Source organism: Wyeomyia smithii, chromosome 3, assembly GCF_029784165.1.
Source record: "Wyeomyia smithii strain HCP4-BCI-WySm-NY-G18 chromosome 3, ASM2978416v1, whole genome shotgun sequence".
In the NCBI taxonomy this organism is placed as follows: domain Eukaryota; kingdom Metazoa; phylum Arthropoda; class Insecta; order Diptera; family Culicidae; genus Wyeomyia; species Wyeomyia smithii.
The window spans coordinates 269,152,446-269,167,341 of NC_073696.1; the positions used below are offsets into that span (position 1 = coordinate 269,152,446).

The following is a 14,896-nucleotide window of genomic DNA, read 5'->3' on the forward strand; positions in this document are numbered from 1 at the left end:
AATCTAACTTTTCAATTTTAATTAAACCCTCGCGAATCAACGGATTTCGGACCGTTTCGAACGTGAAAAAATTTCCCGACGCATAGCTTTTCCTCGTACAGGTAAGTATTCACTCATTGAATTTATTTATTACTAATAATGTTTTTTGCCTGTATACAATCGTGTGTTGCTGCTATAGCTTTTTTCCTAATAGTTTTTGATCTAGTGTGTGTGTATGCTTCTATACGATTCATTTTTTTTGCTGTTCACTGTAATTTAGCTTTGCTGACGTTCATATCAATATTATACCATTTTTAACATTTTATATACCTCTTTTTGCAGAAAAGCACTATCTGTAATAGTACAATTAACCTTCATATGTATTTCTTTTATGCATGTGTGGAAACTGAGAATGATACATTGCATCCATGTTTTAACGACAATCAATATTCTCTCAGATAACCCTCGTTTAAAAATTTAAAGATAAAATAATGTTTTAAATAAAAGTGAAATTAGTGTGATGACAAAAATAGGTAGAAACAATAAAAAACAAACTACAGAACAAATAATACATAAATAGTTTCGAAGGTAAAATTAAACAACAGGACTCTTACATGGGACGAGGGATAACAGTACGGCGCTTCTAGTTGGTAGCTGTGGTAGCTTTGCATGTCCCTCGATCGGAATTACTATTGGCGCTAACGCTGCAAGACGTGCTTGTAATTGTAGCGGGAGCAGTGTGCATACAGTTCTCTAAATTGTTTGACAGACTGCTCGCCGCAGCCGTGCTATTGTTGATCGTGGTTAACAGTGCGGCTGCAACACTGTTGTTGTTCGCCTCGTGGCTAACCGCGGGCGTAGATGCTGACGAACCGTTGTGCTGTTTGGTGGTAGCTACTAGGACACTTCCGTTCATGAAATTGCCATGCTGGCTGCTTAAGCTGCTACTATTTACAATCGCGCTACCGTTCATCGCCGATTGCTGGTTGCTTCCCTAAAAAACGAAACGGAAATTAGTCATGAAACATAACAATATTAAACGAAAACTTACAGCCATTTTTCCGCTAACATTCTGGTAACAGGGGCCACACAGTCGCACCGGCTGGAACAGCTTCTCGTCTGGCAGGGGTGCCCAATACTCGGAGCAGTCAGCGCAAAAAATCTGCCCACACGAGCGACAGTGATGCTTTCGACGTCCCAGCCAAAACTCGATCTGGCAGGTGGTGCATCGCGAAACGGCATGATCCGGTACCCACAGCACGCTACTGGTAATCTGCTGGGACGAATTAGCTCCCGAGGAGGGTGCACTGCGATCGTCAACCGCTTCCCAGGAGCAGTTGGAAGCATTCTCTATTATTGAATCGACCATGGATGTCTGCAAGAAGAAGGTTTACCGTGTGGGGGGTTAATGACGATGTAACGGTATTAGTCTACATGCTAGATTTATTATACTGTTAGGTGATATAAGCAGAGGTATAGGTTAAACAGAGAACTTTAGAATAATTGGATTGAAATTCTTGAACAGCTAACAGGTTTTTGATATTCCACCGTGTCAATTTGCTGGCGAATAAAAGCGATTCTACCTCTAATTGAGTGGTGTTATTGTATGCAATGCGAAAATGAAAGTTAGGTTCTAAAAATAGCAGCCGATACAACACATGTGCTACAATCCCACACAAAGCATATGGCCTCGATAGCGCAGTCGGTAGCGCGTAAGTCTCATAATCTTAAGGTCGTGAGTTCGATCCTCACTCGGGGCATATCTTTTTTTGCAACACTATTTCAACCAAGGTTAGTCACAGGCGTGTCCAAACAGTCCTAACAATTGTTTTTTTTTTCATTTAATATTTAACAATAAGCAAACACAGGATCAAGCATCCAAAGTAGGAACGCAACTAACCAACGAATCCAACAATTGACACCGTCTACGTCTGTTGCGTTTCATTCTAGCTTTCGCTAGTAGCTTACGAATAGTGGTACAAATTTTCTCGGTACGGGAAATTGGCACCCTGTACCTTTCCCATCGCTCTCTAAGGGCTAGAAACTGATCGTTTATACCATCACCCTCGTTCGGGGAGGTACACTCCTTGCTACATTCATCTGTAACCGTCGTCGTTGTCGTCATCATCATCATCATCATTGTCCAAGTCGCTAACGATGGATCGTTAGTACGACAGCTACGGGAAGTGTCTATTCTAACTAGCTGTTCAGTAGTGTTTTCAGAGTCTTCGTCACAACCACCACGGATAATGTACACCTAGTAGTGATAACGATAATACAACTACTGATTATAATAGAGTGTGGAAAACAGAGGATCGATCGAAACGATGCGGAAGAGAAGAGAAGGAGAAAGGAAAAGAAAACCGAAAGAGAAAGAATAAACTAGTTTGAGTTAGTATAAGAAAAGCGATAGAAACTAGAAAGGAACATGTTTCGATTTATTGATGAAGCTTTGGTTAGTACTAATCGTGATTAAATAGGATTCGTTGTCTGATCGTTGTTGAGTTAACTATTATACAACAGTACTGTTAAACAGTTTCTAGCAAGTGTTCTCACATACCGGATCATCGTTACCGTACTGCTGGTTGTTGCAGTTGTGGCAGGTTTTCTTCAACAGGGCCAGCCGGGTTGCGTACAATTCTCGCTGGAGTGCTTCTTCGCGGAGCTGCAACGGTAGAAAAGAATCGTGTTATCGATTGATGACAAAGGGGTGATAATCTATCGATTCTATTGGATTGTGGCTCTATTACCCTATGCTCGTAGACGATTTGCTGTAGTCGTAAGTTTTGCTCCGATAGGGCATGGGCAAGGCCATCCGGACAGGAGAGTGCAGCTACAGGGGGACGCTCGGTCGAGAACGGCACGCTCGGTGGCGTCAGTGGCAGTGAGCGGGCGCCCGGCGTCGAGAAGCGAGAATTTGTGGCACTTGGGGATATACTGTGGATAAAAAGAACGGAAAATTGAATCATATTAGAAAAGATGTGGAATAGTTAGAATCCAAATTGTCTGAAATTGACCGTAGAAATTCAACTTGATGTTAAGTCATAAAATTGATCTTAGATAACGTTTTAGAAGTGCAAGAGAAACTCTACAGATCTTTAGCCTTCTCAGAAAGGCAGACTCGCGGTAGAGAATTGATTCCAAATATTTTGCAGATATCCAAACCCTTTAGTTTTAGCCTTAGTAATAGAAAACTTGGTAATACCGCAGTTTTAGAATTTTATGGTACTACTAGTAGTTAAAAACCACGACGCTGTAGTTTTTTCAAGTCCTGTTCGAGGACTTGCTAATGGGAGCATAAAAATTACTACAAATTTCTACAGCTTATACCCAAATTATAGATTTAACTAAAAAAAGTAATTTATTGTTATATAAAAACGACGAAGCTTAAAATATAACAAGAGGAGGAAAATTGTCAGAAAAAAAATCAAAGATTAAAAATAACAGACGGACCGAAATCAGTAAATCAGTAAAAATGAAAAATAAGAAAATAAAAAAAAAACTTCCAATTTGAGATACAAAAAAAGTCACAAGAACAAAATTTCAATTTTATCTTCTAATAATATGGAAAAACATGGAGGAACCGGAAAACAGTTAAAAATTTAAGTATATAACAAGGCTAATAAACAGAAAAACAAAGAGATAAATGAATGAAAATAAGGAGAGCTAGAAAGAGAAATTGGAAAAAAGAAAAAGTTGTGTATGAGACACGCATGCAAGGTAGCATAGAAATACGACAACCTATCTTATGTCAATGTATTTCTTGCAATAAATAAGAAAATACACTCGAAATATTATCGGTAAATGTCAGTAATAATTCCCTTTAAATTCTCCTTTTTCAATGATTCGTAACTCTGAAGAGGAGTGATGTTTGATTGGATAGAAGTCATCCGAGAATAATGTTAAAGGTTGCTGAAACACAGTTGTTAGTAGAGCAGCTCTCCACCATCAAAAAATATACGAAGGGTTGTGTGCAAAGCTACGACCGCAAGGTTGACGAAGAAGTAACGAGTGTACAAATTGAAAACTACCGTTTTTTATCATTGGCTCCAGCATAGACAGTCAGCTAAAAAGGTGATATCATCACACTTGTCAATTCTCGATTGGTCTTTTTTAGTTCGAAAAATTTTAATTAAGAAAATCGGCAGCCGAGGCACGTTCGATGATTGTTGAAAATCGTGGTGAAGACTGCATAAGTGAATTAGAACCTGCGGCGAATGATCTTAACGTTTCGAAAATTGCAATTTTAACATAAAAAAATTATGGACGCAGAAAAAACGATAACGTTATAAGAAAAGACATGACAAAGTGATTCTTTTGCACGACAACGCTTGGTCACGTATCGCTGACGTAGTCAAAAAATATCTGCAAACGCTGGAATGAGGCATCCCACCTTCCCTGTTATATTCTTCTGACACCGCGGTATCCAGTTATCACATTTTCTGATGAATGAAGCATGGCCTGGCCAGGGGGAAAAATGTACCAAGTGATGACATGTAGTGGTACTGGCAAAATAAAGACTATGAAATAGAGACTCTTGTTCCCCATACACGAATGTTTTATCTTTGCCGTTCACTTTATTCCCATGTTGACGATGGTATGCATGGCTATATATAACATTCGGTATGTGATACACACATCCTTCAGTACACAGCCGCTCTATTGCCGAGTTTGCTTTTCTATGCACGAAGGCTGTCGGTAAGGTGCCGAGCAGTTTATAACAGCCGTCACACGACATTCGTCACAAGCAAATAAAAAAAAACAGGTGAAAAATGTCTCCGGTGAATTAAGGCAGTTACTGGAATGCGCTGTTTGTGTAGTGCTAACACGAACGTCTGTTTAAAAAATCAGCTTCTTCGTCTTCTACATTTGCTATTTCAAAGACATCCTCCAAAAAATGACGAATCGACACACGAAGTACCTTTTTCGTTATTTTTTTGTGAAGCTCTGTTGTCAATACCTTCTCAATGTGATTAATCGTCTGCTAGCGCGGGTAGGTATCACGAAAAAACAATAACAGAAAAAGTATTCTGAGAGGACAGTAAAAAAGGTTGTACTTTCGAAATGTATGGGCTTGATTTACCAACATTTTCGTTCTTTTGAATTAACAAAAAATTGGGTTATACATTGATAGCGTCAAAAATGGAGCAGTATTTATGTGCTTAGAAAAAACTAGACAAATGGACAATATTTTCATAAATAAGAACTTCTCCTTTCAATAATTCTTTGAATGATTGAAGCTAAGATTACGATAGTTTATTTTGTACTAAAATGTTCATGTCATTAACTTTTATCACTATCATAATGTAACTCTCTGGAAATAATGTGATAGCCTAGAAATGACATCATAGGCCTCAGAACATAATCCTAGTTCTGAAAATACTCAAATTAGATGGTACTCGACTATTTGGGGTTGTACCCCAGGAACAGGGAGTTCCCAATCAAGAAATTCAAAATTAAAAGCATCCTGGGCCGGTTTCAGGTCTCTGGACATCATCCTGATTCTGGAAATACCGTAAGCCGTAAGGGGTGAAATGACGATCACAATACCAATCTTTCTTGAATAAGTTTCCTCGAATACTGCACCAAAAGAAATAAGTCTTCTGGCCCGGAAGGGATAGCTGACAAATCTCGGGTTGGATGGCTTAATCTCATCTCCACTGGCACAATCTCACCCAGGCTGATGGTACTCATATAGGCTAGTATTTGGTAAGTTTTGGCTATTTTCCAGAAACCGGAAGTCATCATCTTGAATTTCAAAATGTCAAAAAAAGGGAACAGAACATTCAAAAGCATCAAGTTGATATGAAACCAAAAAAAAAAAACAGGTAAATGGCTAAGGAAAAATATTAAAAAATGTCAAAAATACAGTATGAAAATTTTTGAAAATGAAAATAGAAATGAAAAGCACACAAAAAAAAATCAATAACAGGCCGAACAACAAAAATTGGAAACCGAATAGGTAAATCTAGAAGAGCGTTCAATAGAATTACTTTTCACGGCATATCCACTAAAGGAAGTCGCAATTGATATACGCCGTGTGACGAGTATTATTCATTAGGCAGTCTTCAGTTCACTCAAAAATAAAATGACAAAAAAAGAAAGACATGGTAGCAAAAATAAATCAGCTTAAAAATAAATTGAAAACCGCAGAGAAAAAAGATAACTGACAAGGAAAAAATATAATAAACAGACAAACAGATAAAAAAATAGAATGCATTAAAAACCAATTAAGAGAAAGTGCTAAATAAGAATCCAGAAAAAGATCCAGCTGAAAAATCAAAGGAAAACAGAAGTAAAGTAGTTCATGTTGCTGTACATAAATTCCAACCAAAATAAAACCTTAGCAAGAGAAATGGACAAATTAGTGGTTAAAAAGATGACAATTCAGCATGCCAAAAAGATAAAATACCAAAAATTAAGACCAGAAGTATCAAAAAACGCTTTTACATAAGGGGCCATCCACATACCACGTGGACAGATTTTTGACGTTTTTAACCCCCCTGTGGACAAATGTCCATATAAATTCTTTTTTTTTTTTGTAAGGACCATGGACATTACACCCCTCCCCCCAAGCTGTCCACGTGGTATGTGGATGGCCCCTGAGGAGCAAAAAAAGATCTCAAATCACACTTAGAGAATTGCCAAAAACATAATCCTCTAGCCCAAAATAGATAAAAAACACGAACTAACCACAAATTAAACTCCAAAAATCTTTAGCACAGATTTAACTGCGCTGCGGTTCAAGAGTAGTAAACAGGGTCAACTGTTACAATTTCTTGATAAAAGCCGTATCCGATATGACCTAGACTATGAAAATCACTATGAAGCTTTATGAACATTTTTTAAGTTCTTATTGAAGCCTTTTAGAGGTTCACCTGAAGACCGCCTAGAGGCGGCACTGGGAACTAGAAGGTTAAGATTATCATAAGGTGGTCTTATCAGAGATAACACTAAAGCAGAAAACAACGGGTGCAAGGTCAAGCAGTTTTTTTTGATCCTGTCTGCAGCCTGGAGTCAAGTACAACTATCTAGAACAATAGGAAGAATACTACCAGAGATAGCAAATCAAAAGTAATATTACTCAAAGCAGACCCGAAATGAAATAAAAATTTGTTTCGAAATCGAAAATTTGAAACCATAACTGTGGTTTCAAACAAGCATTACAACACATTGCAATGCAACGAGAGCAGTAAAAGACTAGACCGAACGTTTGGGAGTCAGCTTACCTTCCATTGGTAGGTTTATTGGGACTCATGTCGTTTTTCGAGTTTGATGAATTTCGTCTCCGTCGTTGGTTTTGCGGTTGATAATGGGATAAAGCAACATGTTGTTGCAGTTGTTGTTGCTGCTGCTGCTGCGGTTGAATCAGTAAGCTTCCCGCTGCTACTACATTGTGGTTTAGTTGACTATGATGCTGATGCTGCTGCTGCTGCTGCTGTTGCTGGTGGTGATACGGAAAAGGAGCACAATGTTGTTGCTGGTAAGAAGGACCAGTTTCTGTTAGATGCTTTCCGTTGATTTCCAATTGTTGAAATTGCGGTTGAATGATGATACTCTCGTCCATCAGGTTCGAGTATTTTTGTTTCTTCACATCGGTACCATGCACTGCAGCAAGCGGCTGAGCGGCGGGTAAAGAATTGATTGCTCGGTTTTGTATCTCCGGGATGGTATTTCTTAGTCGACTATCAACATGCTCTTTTGGTATAGAATTTTGATTATTTTCTTGCCTGGTTATACCATGATTGAAGTTTTTCTAAAAACAAAGAGTAAAAATCGTTATTAAGCCAATAATTGAAAATAGATTTCTAACTTACCCTATCCTTACTATCACTAAATAGATCACATCCGTTACTATCATCAGTCTGAGCGGCAGCAGTAGCACTAGTAGTACTAGGCGTAAAATCGCTCCCATTACTAATGTTCAAGTCTTTGTGGTGGTCATGTTTACCGTTGCTATTAGCTACATCTAAACTAATACTATCCTCTGGCTTGCGAATACCATCGACGATGTTATCCTCTAGCGAAGTGCTCTCAGCCAGTGCGGTAGTGGTTTTAGTGTCCGCAGCATCCTCGCAGTCGTCGGATTCTAAGCTACTTGCTTCCAGCCGATTGATGGTGATCCGTTTCGGTGATGGGTACTGATCCAGCGGGACAAGCGTGTCGGTACTGGTTTCGACTGAACCGTGCCACAGGTTCGCCCCGGCATGCTGGGGCGACGGTGGTACCGTCGGTGGCGAAGGGGATTTTCCTGCGAATGACAGACAACGTAGGCAGTTAGGAATGGAAGAAAACCTAGATTATGAGTATACAGTACAAAACAAGTCAGTGACGACGACCTTGACTTTGATTGTCAAATCCGGTGGTTTTCCTCTGATTTGTTTACAAACAACAGCCAGAATGGGGCTGTAATATGAGTGATATAAACATTGGCGCCACGAAGATTCGAATCGGTCCATTAATTTCGGGTTTTGATAACAGCGGTGCGGATGCAAGTCAAGGAAGAGTGATTATATTCGACAGCGCAATTAGATTCGACTGCATGGGGCGTGCGGTACTGGAGATTGGTGTTTTAACGTGATAACTCGTCTAATGCGAGGTTTTGGTAATAAATCTTAAGCTAGGGCAGGCATTAGATGACAGGCAACGTGTTGCATTTTATGACACTGACACGGTGTTATCTTTATTCGTATGCTATTTACTGAAAACCTAAGTCTGATACTTTGTATCTGATAATGATATATCAGTGTCTTCAAACCAGTAATGTCTGGATTGGGGCAGAGCAATTCTAAATTGAAAGTCATATTAAATATCTCCTATTGTAGATGTCATTTTTTGTTTTTTATTCGCGTATATCCGTTGTTTGAATTACGTTGAAATTATCCATCATTAATGCGATTGTTAATTGAATCTTTACAGCAAATGATTTTTTTTTGTTTTTATTTTAACCTATAAAAATTGAGGGTATTTCGTTAAAAGTACGATAAATATTATTGTTATTTTCAAAACAAAATTATTCCTACAAGGATAAAATCTTAAATTATTCTTACAAGGATGAAAAACTGATTTAATTAAATCTTTCTGATTGCAAGTTACAAGATTTTCCCTTGAATTTAACATACATCCCGACGTTACCAGGTATGTATACATGGCGACCATGTATCGATTAGACTTCTGTGAGATTTTGATTAGTTTGACACAGTATCGTGAAACTTGAAATTCTGCAAAATGAAAATGAAGTCCTCGAATCACCAGTGTCGTACTTATTATGCATTTTTTATTAACAATTGAGTATATAAATATTTTCATGCATATGTACGAAACAGACCGAATCTTGGAATATCTTTTTTTCTGCAAGCAGAAAAGACTTATATAGGTTAATAATATTTATTATAGGGAAACTCGAATAGCACACAATATAAATTTGAATAAAAACAATTTTGGTTATGGAGACTCCATTATTCAAAATTGATGGACAGTTACAATAGCCAAATGTTTAAAGTTACTATTGTTGAACCTCACCTAATATTAAAATATGTGCTCTTTTCAAAAAGACTGTTTACTGAAAAAACTCGTTCATTTATTGGGTGAATAACGATAGCAGCTATCTCCAAAACCTTCATCAAGTAATATATTTCTGATATAAACGAAGATTTTTTCATTACACAGTCGTCATGTAACAAAAAAATATTGTCTAATAAACAGTTCAATGTTCATGGTTTTGGCATGATTTTTGTTTCAATAAATAAATAAAGACCTTCGCATCTAGCTATAAAAATGTTGACTGATTGCAATTTTTTTATACGACAAAAAAAAAAACAATTTCAACAACACAGGACAATGATTTCAATAGATGCTTGGTTATGGGCTAGAGATGTTATTTTTTGACAACAATTTTTTTATTTAGTAACGACTTATTTTTGAGAAGGGGCTTTGTTTGATTAGTGTGACGTCCTCGACAAAGTTGTAAGTAATAGTTTCGCCCTTCCGAAATATATTTACACCGCGAAATTTTTTTTTCGTGATGAGAAATAAGTTACCGAAAAAAAAACCAAAATAAAAATTTATTACCTCAAGTTTATTTTTATATTTTTTTCATGGAAATTATCAAATTCGTTAGTTAAACATTGATAGTTGTTTGATCATGGAGATGTGGAAAAATACAATTTAAAAAAATAAAATTTTTTATCTGAGTCAAAATGATTTGTTTGTTTTTGTGATGTCTTCAGCAAAGTTGTGGATAGCATTTTTTTCGTTCCAGTAAAATATACGTCACGAGAAAAAAAGTTTTTCTTGAACAAAGAGTTAAAAATATAATCAGTGCACACTGTTTCCAAAGCTGCAAAAACGTGATCGAAATTATTTTAACCCAAAAAACTTGATTTTAGAGCCGCAGTGCCTTTAGTAAAGTTGTTTCATTAATTATTCTCCATTTTGTAGAAGTTACAGTTTTGTGATTAATCATCTTAACAGTGAAAAGCGAATTTTACTTTTTTCATTTTTGCATATAAAAATTCATCGTGTTCGGTAAGGTTGTAGCACGGTTCATGAGAAACAACTTTGTCGACACCAAAGACACCATACTTCTATCTGTCTATTTAAGTGGACTTATGTGGAGTTTTCTACAGATTTCCACTAAAAATCAGTTTTTTCAATATAACTTTAAGTAGTGACTTTCCACATTTTTTTAATGTTCTACAGTATTGTTTGCTATAGCAAAACAAATAATTTCATCGAACGAAGTTTTTTTTTATCTCACATATTTTTTTTTGGTTATTGATGATCTCTACTTAAATAATGCACTAATTCACACTAATTACTTTTTACTCAAAAAAATTGGTTTTGGAGTCATAGTGTCTTCAGCAAAGTTGTTCTATGAAAGTTGAAATGTTGTGATTAATCTACCCAAAAGAAAGAAACGAATTTTTTTTTTTTCATTTTTGCATACAAATATCCACTTTGCTGGGTAAAGTTTTAGCACATTTTATATAAAAAAAACAACTTTGTCGAAGGCACCATTGACGAAGGCACCATGAAGGTATCAATCCCGAAACCTAATGTCTTCAGCAAAGTTGTAGATAATGATTGTGTCCTTTCAAAAAACTATAAACAAAAAAATTTTTTTAAAGAAAATTATATCTTTTTCAGTTTTTTCCTCATGTTTGAATAAGCATCAAAGTTTAACTAACAATGTGTAATATTTGTGAGAAAAATTAGATCTTTGTAAATGTGAGTTTTTTGAACATTAAATTCATAGTTATTTTTCAGCTTTTTTTCAAGAAGAATTTTTTAACGGTGTTTATTTTTTATGGAACGATACAAAAATTATCTACAACTTTGCTGAGGAAATCACATAAATCGAACAAACCTTTTGAATCAGATAAAAACAAAAGTTTTTATTGAAAATTTTAATTTTCTCTCTCTTTCTCATTTCTCTCTGATTAAACAACCATCAATGTTTAGCTAACCTTTGGTAGTTTTATTGATAAATTAGAAAATAATGAACTATTTGAGATAATTAATCTATAAATTTTTAATTTTTTTTTTCTTAAAAGAAATCTTCCCTTAGAATTTTTTTTTACGGTGTATTTTTTTAGGAAGATACAAAAAACTTTGCGAAGACGGTGGAAGGTGGATGTGACCGATCAACTAAACCATTCTAGCTCTAGAAAATATTCGTAATCTCCGATAGTTACCATTTTTACATAAGCCCTTCTTAAAAATGAGTCGAGATTAAAAAAAAAACAACCGCACAAAATGTCATCTCATAGGAGTATCTGTGCAAAGTTTCAACCGAATAATAAATGACGGTTAAAAAATAGAATAAAATTTTCCTATATTGCATGGAATAGCTCAATTACGATAGCAATCATATCTAAAAGTTTCATTAAGTAAGATCCTCTGGTAGAAAGCGAGGCGGTCGTTATGTAATCAAAACAAAAACTAATGTCTGATAAATAGCCATGATTCTGATGACAGAAAAATCTTAGTTTTATGTAGTTTTAAATTATTTCTCCAGAAAGCACAAGAGAGCGATAGCATGGGACTTCTGAAATTTTGATCTACTCTCAAACTTAAATCTAGCTATACAAATGCAATTTTTGTTATAAGACGATTTTAATGGCATAATTTACAATACGTCATACTCGACATGAAATGATGAACGAAAGGCATTATCATCCTGAAAAGGTTGGTTCAGAAATCGAGAACGGAAATCCACCGTTCAAATCGACCGCCTACCTGCCATCGGAAGCAGCGACCTCTCGCAAGCAGCCGACTACTCTGTTCAATTATTTGAGTTACTAATTCACAGTTAATAAGATAAAAGTTTAACAGCACACGTCTGGAGTTCTAACCAGCCGTTGTTGACAATTTTTCAATCAACAAACCAAAGAATAACATCTTCAGGTTACGACACCATGCTCCAAAATATTCCTATATACCAGAGAGTATCCAGGAGGAGAAAAATCTTGAGAGTCGAATCGAAAAAAAAACGAAAAAAGAAGATGGGCCCAAGATTTTGAAATATTGTAAAGATAAAAACTATAACATGCATGTGCTATTCGTTCCCTTTTTATCATAATTTATGTTTGCGTCTCCTTCTACCCCATCGATAAAAGAGATTTCGATGTTTTTTAAATTAGATTAAAAACCAGACAAATCAGACTATGATTAGAATATGGAACTAAGAAAATAATGTTAGAGTGGTTCTCGTGTTAAGAATCAATATTAGTAAATCGCTCCACTAGCCAGCGGAATGGCAAAGGTATTTTCTTTCACTTCAGATTGGACGAAAGCTGGCACGGTTTACATTTTATTACCGCTCGTAAAATTACAGCTCACGGATCAGATCGTACTTGCCAATTACACACACAAAAACAAACAAAATTATCAGTTGCATCACACAGAATGCACCACTGAGCCAACATTGCATAACCAATGGTAGTTAAAAATTGTACTCGACAGTATAATTTCCCTTATGCCTAGAATATTCGGTAAGCCGCTTAAAATGGAAGCCTTTTCTTTGTTTTCTACTGATAAGCAGGAATTGAATCTATCCGCACTGACTGGATTATAAATAAACCAGCCATTTGCGCATTTTCCCCCTTAAGACACAGCAGTACCGCACGCTCTGCAGACAGTTTCTTATCAACCTAAAAACTCGCGGGAACTGTTCCTCGCGAGTGCTGTGGGGTCAAAAAGTCATCATCGTGTTTTTGCTCCGCATATCTGCGCCAAGCAGGAAGAGAATGTCTTCCCTTTGTGCTTGCAACACACTGTTTTGGGAGCGCATTTCCGCGACACGTTTAAAAAAAAACCGTTCCGCTATCCATCTTCTGGCGGCTAGATGTGCCTTCGCAGAAAATGCTTTATAAACTTAAAAACGCTGTCCAAATTACCGCTCAAGTCTACACTCTCCATCATATCAGTCGACCCGAAGCCACCGATCGCGTCAGTAGCGGGGATGGGCTTTGCAATACGAGCTGCGTTCGGTCGCCCGTCGACCACGTCGCCCAGGTAGCTCTCGATCTTGACGATCCGTGACGTGTTTTCGTCGATCTCGTCCACCAGATGATGCCGTTGAATCGCCGGCGGCGGTGGAGTACTCGACTGAGGAACCACGGCAGTGGCTAGCGCTGTGGGCTGTTCAGGAACAATTGGCTTAAAGTTGTAACTATCACTATTTCCATTAACAAAGAGACTAGATGTAATAATTTCGTTGGCGATCGGCGAACTTTGCTGCTGCTCCCCGATCGCTCCCCGTTTTGTGTTTTTGATGTTATTCTCCAGCTCCTCGTCGGACTGGTTGAGCTCCTGAGTTAGACTTTGTAGTTTCTGGGTAGTGTGTTGTATCATCGCTAGCGAGCTGGTGTGATGGTCGATCAGGTCCGGCGAGATTTCCCGGTCTGACGACATGTTCGAGTCGATGGAGTTCTCCGCGGATAGATTCAGCGAACCAGCGAGAATGCTGTGAAAAGAAAAGAAAGGAATTGTTAAGAGGAGTTTTAAAATTATACGTTCTCGATTGATCAGCAGTACCTAGAATCGACCGTCATGTTGGGATCGCTCGATCTCCTGGTCAAGCCACCAGCGTTTATTCCGGTCATAAGATCGCCGTAGGAACGTGTTTTTGTCATTGATCCGTTCAGCTCCTGGCCGGAAACGCCATCACCGTTGGCCGGATAGTCGGCAGAGCTTTGATTTCCACCCCAGCTACCCAGATAGACCTCAGTCCACAGTCTCAAGTCTCGTACGCTATGCGCAGGCCACAGAACACGTTCCCGGTTCGGCACGTAAAGGTGATTCTTGTACATTGGCCCGGAGATGAAGGGCCACACAGAAAAGGTACGATCGGGCACGCTGTTCTCCAGCCGCTCTTTGACGGTGTTGCACAGGAACGAACCGAACAGGCAAGAGTGGGAATGCTGTGCCAGTTTAATCTGAGGGATTGGGAAATAATCGATTAGTTGGAATTAAAAAAAAAGACAGAAAGGAACCTACCAGGTAACCCATGTCGAACTCGAAGCTACATGGAAACTGTTGGTGAATTTGATGCACACAATCCAACCACTGCAGGAACACCGGGCATCGCTCGTTCGTTTCATCGGATCCCGGTCCGTGCCCGCAGCGATCGGCAAACTTGTGCCCAAAGCTAAGCCACTCGCGTTCCACTAGTACACGGAATCCTTCGATCGTACGGTAGTACGGATCGAGACAGAGCTGTGCCGTGGCCACAATTTGCGGCGTACGATCCCATCCGTCGGAACAGTGTACCAGCACGGGCCGCCCGCTCCGTTCGATAGCGTGACAGACAACCATCGAAGCGGCCAGCAAACCAGACATATGCTGAAGCCACATTGTTCGCTCCAATAAACTTAACCAGCTGAAAATTGGAACGTTATTAGTACGAGAAGAG

The 14,896-nt window shown here is 38.0% G+C and overlaps 1 protein-coding gene and 1 non-coding gene across 9 annotated transcripts in view; one reads left to right on the top strand and one right to left on the bottom strand.

Moving 5' to 3' along the window:
* Positions 1-83: 83 nt before the first annotated feature.
* The window catches only part of LOC129732510 (myotubularin-related protein 3), a 73,978-nt gene continuing 59,165 nt past the window's right edge, over positions 84-14,896 (bottom strand). For 7 of the 8 annotated variants that reach the window (XM_055693449.1, XM_055693451.1, XM_055693454.1 and 4 more), the window contains 10 exons: positions 14,482-14,863; positions 14,020-14,420; positions 13,380-13,948; positions 7,797-8,230; positions 7,209-7,735; positions 2,730-2,916; positions 2,540-2,644; positions 1,880-2,236; positions 1,031-1,354; positions 84-973 (listed from right to left, as the gene is read on the bottom strand). In XM_055693449.1, the coding sequence (XP_055549424.1) occupies positions 623-973; positions 1,031-1,354; positions 1,880-2,236; positions 2,540-2,644; positions 2,730-2,916; positions 7,209-7,735; positions 7,797-8,230; positions 13,380-13,948; positions 14,020-14,420; positions 14,482-14,863 (3,637 nt within the window). In that variant the 3' untranslated portion in view covers positions 84-622. The remainder of the gene's footprint in view (positions 974-1,030; positions 1,355-1,879; positions 2,237-2,539; positions 2,645-2,729; positions 2,917-7,208; positions 7,736-7,796; positions 8,231-13,379; positions 13,949-14,019; positions 14,421-14,481; positions 14,864-14,896) is intronic. The other variant, XM_055693455.1, reaches the window with a different exon arrangement.
* On the top strand, positions 1,667-1,739 carry Trnam-cau (transfer RNA methionine (anticodon CAU)). Its single transcript has one exon. It is a non-coding gene; the product is annotated as a tRNA-Met (tRNA).